Raw genomic sequence first — 15,482 nt, 5'->3', positions numbered from 1 at the left:
CTGAGTACTGGTTAGTGAATATGAAGAGAATCATTGCGAAATTTATGTGTACCCCTGAAGATTGTCTTAGATGTGTTGTTTTGTTGCTAAAAGATATTTGTTGTTTTGTTGCTAAAAGATGAAGCATACTCGTGGCGGAATACTCTGAGCACAATGACATCTAGTGATCGTATCAATTAAGATTTCTTTCAAATAGAATTCAGAAAAAAATATGTTAGCCGATTGTTTCTTGACAAGAAAAATAAAGAATTTCTTAAGCTAAAATAAGAAATCGTTCAGTAGTTGAGTATGAAAGGGAATTTGTGCAGTAAAGCTAGTAGAACCGTAATATAGTGTCAAATGAAGAGGAAATACACATAAGATTTGAAGATGGCTTGAATGATGACATTTGGATGTCTGTAGCAGTGTTAAAGTTGCATGAATTTGTAGAACTTTTAGAACGTGCTCAGAAAATCGAAGAAATTTGCAAAAGTAAAAGGCAGTCTGATGCGAGATCTCGAGAGTTTAACAAAAGGGAGTTGTTTAAGTCAGCTCAAACATTTCCATCGAAAAAGTTTAGAAGTGAAACTAATCGATCAAGTGCCCCTTCAAAATTCACTGGCAGAGATAAATCGAAGAAAAGTAATTTGAAGTTTATTAATTCTCCAGCGGCTAGTGCTGGAAGTGTAAGGAATGTTGAGAAAATTGTTCCTGTTTGTGATGATTGTGGCAAAAGAAATTTTGGGGAATGTCGATCTAAGTTATGAACTTGATTTTGTTGTGGATCTACTGGTTATTTTCTTCTTGATTGTCCAAAATGGCAAAATGAATCAAGCAATCAAATTAGCAAGCTTGAAGCAGCTTCACAAAGAGGTAGATGACTTGGAAATGGTAGAAATGCTGCTTCTAGTCGGGGAAAAGACTGGTGATACGAATGAACGATATGGAGTGAGAGCACCAGCCAAAGCATATGCAATTTGAGCTTGTGAGGAAGCTACTGCCCCAGATGTTATTGCTGATACTTTTTCTCTTTTTGGTATTAATGTATATGCATTGATTGATCCTGGATCAACTCACTCTTATATATTGTAACAAAAAAAATGCGCAAGTGTACATAGTTGTTCAAGTAATAAGTAAGTAAAATGAGTTATCATCTCCACAGGGATTGTATAAGCTTAATTAATTAATTGCAAAATTATGAATTCACAATTTGATGTAAAAACTCAATAATTTAGATGGTGATGATTAAACTAAGTAAAATTAATTAGATGCAAAGATTGATCCTTATGCAATTTTAATCTAGATGCAATTTACCTAAATGTATGAATGAATGGCTTTAGCAAAAAAAAAAAACAATCAACATTAAATGGGCTAGGATAATTATATTAATCAATTCAATTTACTTTATCATGCTTAACAATGTTCAGAATTACTTCCACGGTAACTTGATCTTTCATGAGTTTGGAAACCAAATTAAGTCCTTTTGAAGTCTATTATGTAATTAAATATGCATTTTACTCATCATATTAACTAAGGGTTTCTTAGCATTTATGTAAGGTCACAGGGACATAATTACATAAACCTAAAAATTATGCAAGGTAATAGAGCTAACTAAAGATATTATGAACCTCAACTTAGTTGGGTTTAAGGATCTAAATTGAGCATTGCACTTTTCAATTATGTGTCTACCAGCCATCGTCTAGTTAGGATCGCTCAACTAATCTGAGTGCACCCTATCATGTATGAATGAAATGCATCATGATATTAATTGAAAACATGATTGACTAAGGCCTAGACATGTTAAACATGAATAAAATATATCTTTTTGAATTAACATAATCATCCTAACAAATAGGATTTAAAATATCATTGTTGATTTCAAAAACAATAAACTCAAAGCAAACATGATTAAAATAAATAACAAGAGGAAAGAGTAAACTCTATTTAGTTCAACAGCCTTTCGGATCTGTTCTGACTAATACGCTCCTCCATTCTGCTCGATGCTTCTTTTTTTACTAAGGAGTTCCTAAGGTGGCCAGCCAAACAATGCTTTCGATGAAGCTTTTGTGGCTAAAAGATGGAAAGGAGATGGACGACTATGCAAGGGAAGGAAAAGGGAAATGGAATGTAGAGAAAATGCTAATGAGAGAAGAGAAATGAGTGTTGAGGAATGATTTGAGAAATGATAGGTGCATGGTATTTATAGGTGAAGGTAAAGGGTAGAGTTTGCTAAAAATAGCATTTGAATTCCTTCTTTTTCTATCACATGGCCAACCACATTTCAAGGAGAAGAAGATGACTAAGTCTCCTTATTTTGAATTTAAACCAAGGTTATTAATAGCCATAGGGTGGACGGTTTCAACAGCAAAGTAGTTTGGCTAATTTTTAATTATTTTCCAACTATAAGGACCTTCAATTAAATACCCCAAAGCTTGCTTTTGGGCTTCCATCTGCTTGTGCCAAAATTAAGCTTTAGTTCCCCCTTGTTGGATGGTTCCTCAGTCCAACAATGTAGCAGACATGTCCATCTTTTAACACATCTTTTATTAGGTCAAATTATCAACTTCATTACCCAAATTGTATGGTCTTATCGTCCACATGAATTAATATATGCATGTCCATGTTTTATTCACATTAATCACATCTTCAATGGTCCTCCTACATAGTGAAAATTCACATATTAACAAATTAACATGGAGTAATATAAAATATGTACAAAAAATCATGTAATTGAGCACAATTTCACATACTTCATAAATTTATGCCCAATATTACTAATTAAGTAAAATTCACTTATTTTAATAATTACTCAATATTATCATATTATTAAGTAAAAGGTGGTAAAATATATAGAAAAACCCTATATAATATTGAGTTTACATGTATGTACTACATTAGTAGAAAAAAGAATTTGCCTGTTGTGTCCACTGATTACACTATTAAGGTAACGAATCCACTGGGTCAGTGTGTTTTAGTTAATCAGATCTGTAAATTGTGTCCACTGAAAGTCTAAGGTTACGACTTTCCTGCTAGTTTGATGTTGTTATCTTTTAATGATTTTGATCTCAATTTGAGAATGGATTAGTTGTTTGAGCATGATGCAATAGTAAGTTGCCAAAGAAAGCAAGTTAGTTTGAAACGCCCGAGTGGTGAATTTATTTTCGTTAAAGCAGATTAGATTGATTGTACTACAAATGTGATTTCGGAGTTGTCAGCTCAAAAATTGATTAAAAAAGGGTGTGAAGCGTATTTAGCTTATATTCTTGATTAAAAAGTGGCAAAATTGAGAATCGATCAAGTACCAGTAATTAAAAAATATGCTAACGTTTTCCCTTAAGAATTGCCTAGGTTACCACCAACTCATACTGGATAGCTCCAATTTCGATAGCTCCATATAGAATGGCTTATACTGGACTGAAAGAGTTGAAAGCATGGCTGCAAGAGTTGTTAGATCATAGATTTATTCGACTGAGACATAGTTTACCTTTAGACCTCAAAGTGGAATTCGCCATTGAGTTTTACCCTTGTAGTTTGCCATTGTCCATCACATCGAATCATATAGCACCAAAGGAGCTTAAGGAACTAAAGATACAACTTCAGAAGTTGCTTGACAGAGGTTTCATTCGACCAAGCATATCTCCATGGGGATTGCTAGTTTTTTTGTGAAGAAAAAGGACAGAAGCTTAAGAATGTGCATTGACTATAGGCAGTTGAACAAATTGACTATAAAAAAAGGTACCCTTTGCAAATAATTGATTACTTGTTTGACCAGTTGCGGGGTGCCACAGTGTTTTTGAAGATAGATTTGTGATTTGGTTACTACCAACTTAAAGTGAATGAGTCAGATGTGTTGAAGACAACATTTAGAACGAGGTATGGGCATTATGAGTTTTTGGTTATGCCTTTTGGGTTGACAAAAATCGTATGTTGAGTATAACCTCAGTGGTATTTCTATAATCCAAACATTAAAGCATAACATATGTCATTTTAAACGCATAAGTAAAAATGAATGATGATATGCAATTAACATGTCATCTATAGCATTTCTCACAATCTTTGATCAAAACTAACACAATTTACTAATATTAAAACATGCTAAACCACTTCACATATCTTTTGATATTTCAATTCATAAGGTGACACATTTCATTACAATTTTCAAATTCATGTTGTCAATGAACATATCTGTCATTGACTCAACCCATTTCACAAATGTATATTCCTTTTCACATATCACTTCCATTTCATATCCATTTGTCATCTCAATATCAAATTTCACATCTCTTATAGATTATTCAATCACTTAGGTTTTGAGGACTTATTCAACATTATCAGTTCAATTATAAACATTTCATTTTTATCATTTATTTCCCTATTAACACGACTCAGACTCGGACAGATACACAGATCCAACCAACACACTAATTTGGCACTTAGTGCCTCATTGGATAAATCCAAAGTAAATACTTGCGCCCAACGTTAATCAATAAGTCTCATTGGTATAACTGAAGTAATTTGGCACCCAGTGCCTCATTGACTCGTAGTCAAAGTTACCTTAAACTCTTCATATCCTATGGCATGCCAACTATATTCGATTCTACCTGAACAGTTAATAGGGTATTCATTACATATTTAATTATCAACCAATACTTGATTCAAATGAATTTTCCTAATGAATTCATTTATCCAAACATATGGCAGCATAAATCATCTTAATATGTACTCAATTTCACATTTATATAAACATACACATTTTTCATATATATTCAATTTAGTCCTCATGAACATCAATAAGTTCAAATCACTCCAATACACGTCATTTTAGCAAAGTACCTCACCTTATGTTCTTACCATGCACAAACAAGTCATTATGCAACAATTACAAGATAGTTCGGATTATAGAAACACAAATCGTAAACTTTGAGCTATTTGTCGACAACTTTGTCTTTTCCTTTCTTTTTCGAGGAATTTGGATCGATGTTAGCTACCGATTAAAACAAACATACAAAATTATCAATACACAACCATTTCCGCACTCAATTGCTAATTTATATAACTTTTGCATTTTATTCAATTTAGTCCCTAAAATCAAGACTAACTTAACTTTCAAATTTAGCCCCCAATTTTTAAGTTGATTTCACTGTAGGCCTAATTGAACTTCATATTTCTCATTTCTACCACAAAATTCAAAATTTGTGCAATTTAGTCCCTATTGAACAAAACCATCAATTGACTTTATAATTCAGTCCCTTTTGAATTCTAAACTTAAAATCTATCAAACACCTAAAAATTAAACTATTCAAAAATGTTAACATCATCAACTGAGTTAAGCTCCTGGGATTCCAAAAATATAAAAATTACAAGAAAGGGATCAAAGGTTTACTTGAAATTTGAGGTTAAAGCTTCCAAACCCTAAGTGTCGTTTAGCTTCTCTTCTTTCTTAATGTTTCAAGTAGGGAGGAAGAAGATAATATGTTTCTTTCTTCCTCCATTAACTTAAAAATAACATATAATATGCATTTTTTTTATTTTAAAATTTAATTAAACAATTATTTTTTAATAAAACAAAACAATTAACCTTTTTACAATCGTCTCCTATACTTTTCATAGTGGTATAATTGCTACTTAAGGCCTCCTTCCTAAGTTCTAATTGAAGTTTCTTTAGTAAATTACACTTTTATCATTTTTATAGTTTAGTCCCTATACCTTTTTTAATCCCTAATTCGATAAAATTACTCGACTGAATTTGGATTCACTTCTAATATAACTCTATAAATATTTAACAGTTTCTGGTTTATGGAAACAGGGTTCCAAAACCACACTTGTTGACACCATTGACTTTCGGGTTGTTCCAAAGTATAGATAACGACAACCCTAGTTAATATTTCTAGAGTTTGTCGTCCAACCTTTTAACATGAAGGGTTTTTGGGCCTCTTCCATATCGGGTCCAATTATATGTAATTATCGGGATTTTAACCCAATTCTTTATAATTTGATCCAACCCAATATTTGTTTTTCTATTTCCCAAAATAAACTTCTCAATATATTTCCAATTAAATGATCTTCTCAACCCAATTCTAATCCCATTAAAATCATGACAACTTTACTGTAAAAGAATCTATGAGAAAATATATTTAATATTTCTTTATTCAATAGTTCACTATAACTAAATGAATTATTTCCATTTTTGGACTTCATTTAATTCGAAAAACATAATTCATTTCTAGGTCATTTTTCATTTTCATTTAGGAGGAAACCACATTCATTTCTAAATGTTTCTCATTTCTCCATTTTCATCATTTTAATTCATTTATGTTCGTTTGATTCAACATGCAATTCATTTCTAGTTTCAGCGAGTTAGCGAAAGGATCGATTAGACATATGTGGTCAACGTTCAAATGATTTATAATTAAGTTTCAACTTTTCACCTATTAATTATAAACTCATTTATTGACAAAGTCAATTCACTATAATATTGTGACTGAGCTCTCCCAAACATCATATCATTACAAAAGAACCTCAATAAGTGGTCGTCTAATGACCTTGTTACAAGTGTGTTACCTTCATAAGATAAGGAATACTTACCTATTTTAGCTAGGTTTTCACTTCCTTTGCTTAATTTTTCTTCCTTTTAACTCTTTTGCACTTCTTTTCCTTTGTCCATAACACTCTTATCACTTTTTTTTCTCTTTCTCTTCATGAACACAACATAAACATAATCAATATTCATGTTATAAATCATTATCTCTTTGTTTCTACTTCAGTAAACACAATATTCACAAGAGAATACTTGGTCTTTTACCTTATCACCTTGATTTCTCACATTTTCTTAACTTCCTCTCGTGTTCACCCATGAGCTCATGGATTCTATAATGAAAACTAAACTTTTGATGTTGTTAGGGACTTGATTTCATTTAAACTTTTCCTTAGAAATCAAAGATTTTGGGTGGAGACTTGTAGTTCTCATGGAGGAGGACCAAATTGTAAGAAAATGAAACTTTCCTCTTTACTTTAATAATTATTTAATACAATAATATAAAATATCTTATAATAATTTCAATCAATTGGCCCTTTGACTCATGTTCAATGTTAATTTTTTAACGAATTTGCTAACATCGCTGTTAACGATTGTTGAGTTAGCCAATGAGTACTGATGTGATAATTTGCATCAACATCGATTGCTATCATGGCATCGCCACCTAGCAAAAAATAAAAAAAATCAATTTTTTTGAAAAATAATTTTTTTGAAATTATAAAAATTTAAAAATTATAAAAAGTCAAAAATTATAAATAAAATAAAATTATTATAAAATATAAAAATTTAAATTTTTAAATTTTATAAAATAGTATAGTGATATTTTAATTTATACTTTAAAAATATTGAATTTAATTGGAGAGAGTTTCGTTAGATTGAAAATTTCGAGTTGGAGCCTTTATGAAAGGGATTGAACTTTCATTACTTGAAAAAAAAATTATTATTTTTAATTTCTTAATTGTTTTACTTAGTTTGAATTCTTGTGATTTCCATGGACCTTCACAACTTTTTATTTTTATTTTTTAACATTAATTTTATTATAGGTTCTTATCATATATATAAATATATATATATTTTTATACAACAGATTAAAACCGCTTATAGCCCTCCCAACCCTTAAATAGAAAGATAATGCATTTCAGCGCACTTTAACCTATGTTCTCTTTCATTGACAATAATGGCGATGCCAATAAGTAAAAACTCGATTGACATAAGATAACAATTTTTAATTGTTTTATTTTGAAACAAATAAGTTTTTTTTTTTGATTTTAGACTTAAAACTTAATATATATATATATATATATATATATATTCATTAAAAGCAAAAAAATAAGCCGATTGAGTCTTAACTTGATTGGCATAGGCATCGTTGGAAATGTAGGAGGATGTGAGTTTGAGTGCACTAAAACATATTATCCTCCTATTTATGGGTTAAGGAGGGGCTATGCCTAGTTTAAGACATTGCGTAAAAAAGAACAAATATGATTAGAACCTATAATGAGATTGTTCAATATATATCAATGACAATTTTGTAAATATCTTGAAACAAGGTGTAACAGCTCGTTTTCAGTCAAATCAGAACAGTGGTTTCGGGACCACAAATCCAAAGTCAGAAAGTTTTATTTTTATTATTATTTTATGTTCTACTGTATGATAGAAATACAATATAAAAATTTCATTAAGAAATTTTACCATTTACATACCTAATTTGATGAAAAGGACTAAATTGCATTAAGTGCAAAAGTTGAATTCTAATAGCTAAAGGTATTAAATAGCTATAGAATTGCAAATTGGAGGTCCTTATATAGTAAATAGACCATTAAAATGCATAGTGGTTAAGTATGAATAGTCATTATTGGAAATTTCAGGAAACATTAAGGCTAATTTTGGAAATTAAAGAATAAAGTTATATTAAATCAAATAAAAAATCTATTATCATCAACATCCACCAAACATAAAAAAAAAAAGAAAAGAAACCCTAGTCATGGAAGCTTGAGATATTAGCAAGCTTATTTCGCTCAATTAGGTATGTATTCTTGTCCCGTTTTAATGATTTCTATGTTTTCGAATCGTAGTAGCTTAATCTAGCTAGCTTGGGGATTAATTTGCAAAATCGTTAAAGTATTAGGGTATTGCCATTGATGAGTATGCTTGAATTTTGAAGCTTTATGATAGAAAATGAAAGGTTGTTGTTAGATAAACAACTTTTGTAAAGAGAATTTTGATGAAATTATCAATTAGGGATTAAATTGAAAAAGATGATAAATTTATGGTAAAATTGTGAAATTGTGAATTATATCGGCTGCCATTAATATGTATAAAAATTGACTAGGTTTGAATAAGGATTAAATTGTATGAAAGTCATTTTCCGAGCCCAGGGACTTAATTGTAATAAATTAAAAGTATAGGGGCAAAATAGTAATTTTATCAAAAATGTTTGTTGGACTAAATTGAATATGAATAATATTGAATTGAGTTAAATTTATTCGTATAGATTCGGTTAGACCTAGTATGGAGTTAGATCGAGGCAAAGGAAAAATATCGGATTAGTCGCCTTCGTATCTACATAAACTCGTCGAGGTAAGTTCGTGTAATTAAAGTGTACATTAATATGTGTTAAATTGAATTATTGTCTGTGAATTGTACAATTTCCATGAATAAATACCGATTGTATATTCGATGATTACCGAGTCCTATTTGGGCTTTATGAAATTCGTAAGATACAAATGACATGTCATTAGGGTTACAGATTGGTTGGGGTCCTGCATGTGTTGCAGATACACCACAGCTCTTATGAGCTTCCCGATACTCAGCTCGCATGATCTTCTCATTATTTAGCTCGCATGAGCTTCCCGTTATACAGCTTGCATGAGCTTCCTGTTATTTAGCTTGGAATAGCTTACTGTTTATAGCTCATATGAGCATATATTATATGAATTGACAATTTACAGTTTAGTACACTTCATATGTACTACCCATGTATCCAACGATATTCTAAATGGTTCAACGGGCACAGTTCTGTTATGAAATCATAGTTTGATATGAACTATTACTGGTATATACATGAAATATGATTATTTGATGAATTCAACCATGTGTGTTGGATTTTATAGGTGATTTTCATGGCTAATATGTTGGTGATCACGTGTTTAGGCTTTTGGCCAAATTGGTTGAGATATGTTATGTTTACTTACCTATTGTATGGATATATGGTAAGTTAAATTCCGTGTTATATGAACTTATTAAGTTTAAATGCTTACTTTGTGTTATTTTCCATGTTTTATAGTAATTTGGAAGCTCATTCAGGTTGGAAGTTGGTTGGAGCTATTTCACACTATCCATAAACTCTTTTGGTACTTTCAGTAAATTAATTCCGGTTATAATGGCATGTATAGGTTATTTTGGCCAATGTTGGCATATAAGGGTTTTGTTGAGACTAGCCAATTGAATGACTTGTGTTTGATATATTTTGATGTGTATATAAGTGGCTTTATCATATCTGTTATGTGTTTGATTTGGTAGAGTGAAAGAAAGTAAAATGTGGTTTGAATATGCATACATGAATTTGGTTATCTAGGTAAGTTGAGATACTTGGTTGATATTTCTTTAAGTTGTCGTTTGAGGTGCCTAAGGGCCTATTGGTTGGATGTGATGATGTTTCATGTTTAATACTTGATTTTGAATTGTTTTGAATGCCTTGATATGACTTGTGGATGTGCAAATTGTTGTGTTTAGGTTGTTACCCAATTGAGTGAGAAATATGGCTTGGAAATGGCCTATTTTCGTCCACACGTGCAAAGACACGGGCGTGTGTCTCAGTCGTGTGTGACACATGGCCAGGTGACACAGCCGTGTGTCCCCTTTATCTTTTAAATTGCACAAGTCAGTATGCTCACATGGCCTAACATATGGGCGTGTGACTTGGCCGTGTGACTCAAGTTAGAGAGTTACACGGGCTATGACACAGCCATGTGTTCCTATTTCAAACGCCTACACAGCCTACGACACGGGCGTGTCTCTTGATCGTATGAGTCACACAGCTTGGCCACACGGCCGTGTGTCCCCTGTAACTTTAAAAATTTTTAAATTTTTCTGAAAAATTTTTTGAGTACCCGATCTAGTCCTAACTTGTTTCTAACGTGTATTTTGGTTCCTGATGGCTCATATAAAGAACAATATGTTTGATTTCAATTGATTTTTTGATATGAATGTTATATGATATTAAATGTCTGATTATTTGATCTGTAAACTCCAGTAATGCTCCGTAATCCTATTTCGACGATGGATATAGGTTAAGGGTGTTACACGGGATGGAATTGATTGACCTCAAACCCGATCCCCACTCAACTTGACTATTTTTTTAATTTCAACCGACTTGACTCGTGTTGAACCTGATTTTTCCAACAAAAAAAATCCAATCCTAATGAATCATGTCGAATTGAAACTCATCGAATTCAATTTTTTACTATCCTATGAATGATAGGATGTAACTTCTAAAATATTAGAATTAAAATTCGGTCATTATATGGTAATTTTCATTATATGATTATTATTCTAATATCATTACTCTAATCTTCTTATAATATTTAACAGATAGATGCAACCTATTAAATACTTCAAAGTATTTGATAATTTTCATTATACCATTATTATAATTTTTATATGTTTTATATGTTTTCTTATAATTTTTAATTACTTTTATTTTTAAGGAATTTTTAATAATTTTGAAATTTTAAAATAATTTTTACTTTTTCTAATAATTTCTATAAAATTTTTAGGCTTATGATAAAAAAAAGGCCTTTGAAGAATTTTAAAAAATCAATTAACACTTCTAATTTTTGCATTCAATTGAGCCCTAAACTTACAAACTTGATTAAATTAACCCTTTGACTATTAATTTCTAACAAAATCTTTACTTGACCATTTATGGCTGCTAAGCTAGCCAACATGTACTAATGTGATGGTCCACTTTAGTATCAATGCCACGTCAGTAAAAAAATTTAAAATTTTCAAAAAAAAAAAAAAAATTAAGTTTCAAGTTCGAATGAATCTAGATAAATGATTGTCGATAAATTTGGATACCCATTTATCCATATTCATTTTGAAATTATAAAAATCGTAAAAATTATAAAATTCAATATTGATAATATTTATAAAAATAATTATAAAATGATATAAAAACATATAAAATTTTATAAAATCATATAATGATTTTTTATAAATTTTATAATTTTACAAACGTATATTTTTTTCTATTTTTATAATTTTTAATTATTTTTATTTTAAGGAATTCTTTTTACAAAATTTGGATTTTTTATAATTTTACTAATTGTCAATTTTTTAATAGTTTTTGTAAATTTTGATTTTGTAATTTTATAACATCAATGAAAGAGCTGAATTAGTCAATTTTGTAAGTTTAGGGTTCAATTGGATGTAAAAATTTAAGAACTTTTTTGATTTTTGAAATTCTTTGAGTGCCTTTTATACTATTTAGCTATTCTTATGGTTTTTTTAAAATTTTAGAATGAACGTCTTAAATTTTTAAAATATATTTTTTAAAATATTAATTTTTTATATTTTTTGTTGATGTGGTACTACCATGCCATCAATGATGTTAATGTGAATCAATTTTATAAGTTTAAGGTTCAATTGAGTGCAAAAATTAGAAATACCTTAATTAATTGTTTTTAAATAGAATTCTTGGAAATCCTTTTATACCATATATTTTGATAGTTGAATAGTAACAAGACAAAGTGACTTTCACCGAATGTATTTTTTTACTCGATTTTGAATATAAAATGTCTAACTATAAAATTAACTTCCAAATTATATTGTTTTTTCATTTAAGGTCTGTTTATTTACCAGGAAAATAATTTTCGGAAAATAATTTTCTAGTTTTACGCTGTTTGTTTGACTGAAAACAGTTTAAATATGTAAAATGTTTTCAAAAACAGAGGTAAAATATCTATGCTTTTACGGAAAATGTCTTACCGATTTTTTTTTCTGTAAGAGATTTTCCAACTCTCACCAATCTTTCTTAGCAGTTCTTCTTATCTTCCTTCTTCTTCATCCAGGTAACTTTCCTCCTTCTACTTCTTCTGTTTTTCATCTTTTATTTCAATTGCTGTGTCCGTCGCATATTTCTCTTCTCAGGGCTGCTGTTTCATTTCGCTCAAATCTTCCTCTTCGCAAGGTCTTGGCTTAAGGTATGGCATCTTCTTTATGTTCATTTTAACCGATAATTTTGGCAATTCCCTAAAATTTTATTAGATGATTTCCGGAAAATAATATCCATCATTAACTTGGGAGAAGCAGAAAATGATATCAGCCCAAAAATCTATGGCTGCTTTCACCTCTTCCTCTCTTCTTCGATACTCTTTTATCTGTTTATATTTTGTTAATGTTAAGGACAGAGTGATAAAGTATTGATTCTGGGTATTTGATTTGGACAATAATTATGCAACAACTGGAAGGATTATTGCAATTGTGAGAGCCTCACCACGACTTTCTTCTTCTCCCACCTCCATCAATTTTCTAACACCAAATCACTTACGCAGGTATTTTTTTTTTCTTTTTATTCGGTTGGGAAGTTCTCTTATTTCGGCATTCAATTGATGATTACTATTATTCTTTTCGTTGTCAGTTGGCTAATCAATGAAATGGGTGTAGAGAGAAGGTTTAATTGGGTTCTAATTCATTGTAATAAACTACATATGTGCTGTAGCGATAATTTTTTTCCTTTCAAATTGATATATAATGTTTGCTTAGATTTTCAGTTTTGTTTTATTTTAGATGGCAATTTTCTGAATTCGCTTTGTTTCAACTGATTTGTTCTATTTATTCATAGCTGCTTCTTAGGAATTTGGCTTTTTATTTTTTACTTTTAAATAGGCCAATGTTGATGAGCCATGTTACAATTTGTGCACTCTGCAGGTTTGTAATCTTGATAGGTTGATTACAAGTGGCAATTAATGCATTCTTTTTTGTTTGCCTTTGTGGATGATAATTTAAGATGCGAAAATCTTCTGCCGAAATTTGATTAGTACATTCCCCTTAAGTAGTCTCTATTTTACAACCCTTAAGGTTCATCATCTGATTTATATTAGTTTGAGAAGTTGCAGGTTCTGAGCCCCCCTCCTTCTGTTTCCATTGAACTTTCTTACTTTTTGTTGTCACTTCCAGCTGATATGCTTTCGTAATCTGTATAGGGAATTTGCACTTGAAGTTCAGACTCATAATGTGTATAGAGAATATTGCAATTTAAACTTAGACTGTTTATGGTTAAACTTTATAGTAAAATTGAGTATAACTTGTTGTTGGCCTCATGTACAGGCATTGACTCGTGCTAGGGTCCCCATAGTAAAGCTTATGGATCCAGTGACTAGAATTTCCTGTGACATATGCGTAAACAATCTTTTTGCTGTAGTAAATACAAGGCTTCTACGAGATTATGCAAAGATCGATGTAAGATTACAGCAGTTGGCTTTTATTGTGAAACACTGGGCCAAGACCAGAGGAGTGAATGCAAGGCCAAGACCAGAGGAGTGAATGCAACTTACCAAAGAATTCTATCTAGCTACGCGTGAGTTGTTTGCAACTATAATTCTATTCCCATAGCTAGCAACATCATTCCTGAGCAGCATATTTCAATGGTGTTTGTGGTTAGTCTATTTGGTTTGCTTTGAAATGAATAAAAACATAGATAAAAGTATAAGCTGTGATGATGCCAATTTAGGTAGGATTCATGTATCTAGAGATAGGTAGGACACATTTCAGGTATTGCTTAATTTAACTTGCAGCTATAAAGTCACCTGTTCTTGTTAGTTATTTATTTATTTTTATCAATTATTATTTTTAACTAGTATTTTCTTTGTTGGTATGTTTTGATGTGCATTCATTTCTTACAGCAACGTAGACCTGCTATCCTCCCATGCTTGCAGGTGTGTATGCTTTTTGCTTCCCATATCAATTTTTGTTTTTAATTAGTATTTGGATTTTGCCCTACCTTTGCTACAACATTGTTGGTGTGGGCATTCTTTCACTATTGGCATATATTCATGATTATGCAAATTCAGTAATATCTGTACGCACAGGAAGCTTGATCAGGTGAGATGCAAACTATTATCTTTCAGGAATGCTCATAAAGTTCGAGGTGAAAATATAAAATGTTTTCATGGTTTCTGAACTTATAAGTACAAGTTAAAATTCATGTATCTGGTTTTGTTTTAAATACTTTATTTGGGTATTAGTTGCATCTTGTGGTGAATGAATTAAAATATTAACAGATCCCATTTACTGTAGTAAGTTTTGAGCAGGGAGAAACATGAGTGCACTCTTTTAGAATGGCTTGTAATTTGCAAATGGTCAATAGATGCTATATTTGGTTTTGCATAAACCGAGGACTAAATAGTTGTAGGTGGGGATAAAATAAATGAATTCTACGAAACAAAATCATTTTTAATTTGATGACTCCATTTGTGCAATAAGGGAGAAAACGACTGGACAAGAAGAATTGGCAATGATTGTCATTTAATCTGCATAGAGGATTTGTTTGTGGTATCTCATGACCTTGGTCGAGTGGTGGACAAGTTCAGCATTAAAATTCTAAGAGAAGAGTTTGATCGAGCGATTGATGTAATGTAGTATGATCCAAATCCTTGGATAATACTCTTTGAACCTTACGTCATTGGGTAATAAAACATTGTCCAAGTGTGTTAGAAAATCAATGGTTAAAGCTATTTGGTTGGTTTTTATAGTCGGTGTGCTTTGCGTCCCCATAATCTTCAATTTTGTCCTTTTGAGTTCACATCCATTTTAAAGAAGTTTAAGCTTATTATATGTAATCAAGGAAATAAATTTCCAAACATTTTATGGATGGATGTTAAACAAGTTGTAATTAATTGATTGATAATGTATACAATTCCTGTATGATCCAAACATATTCATATCAAATGAATGTGTTATATGG

At 30.7% G+C, this 15,482-nt stretch overlaps 1 protein-coding gene across 1 annotated transcript; it reads left to right on the top strand.

Moving 5' to 3' along the window:
* Positions 1-3,378: 3,378 nt before the first annotated feature.
* On the top strand, positions 3,379-15,466 carry LOC108484897 (uncharacterized). The gene is made up of 6 exons (XM_053026271.1): positions 3,379-3,595; positions 12,469-12,588; positions 12,668-12,720; positions 12,988-13,071; positions 13,847-14,096; positions 14,422-15,466. The coding sequence occupies exons 1-5, from the start codon at positions 3,379-3,381 to the stop codon at positions 14,060-14,062; spliced, it is 690 nt and encodes a 229-aa protein (XP_052882231.1). The 3' UTR covers positions 14,063-14,096; positions 14,422-15,466.
* The last annotated feature ends 16 nt before the right edge of the window (positions 15,467-15,482 follow it).

This window comes from Gossypium arboreum, chromosome 3, assembly GCF_025698485.1.
Source record: "Gossypium arboreum isolate Shixiya-1 chromosome 3, ASM2569848v2, whole genome shotgun sequence".
NCBI lineage: Eukaryota > Viridiplantae > Streptophyta > Magnoliopsida > Malvales > Malvaceae > Gossypium > Gossypium arboreum.
The sequence above is the reverse complement of the archived record's forward strand: the minus strand, read 5'-3'. Positions and strand labels throughout refer to the sequence as shown.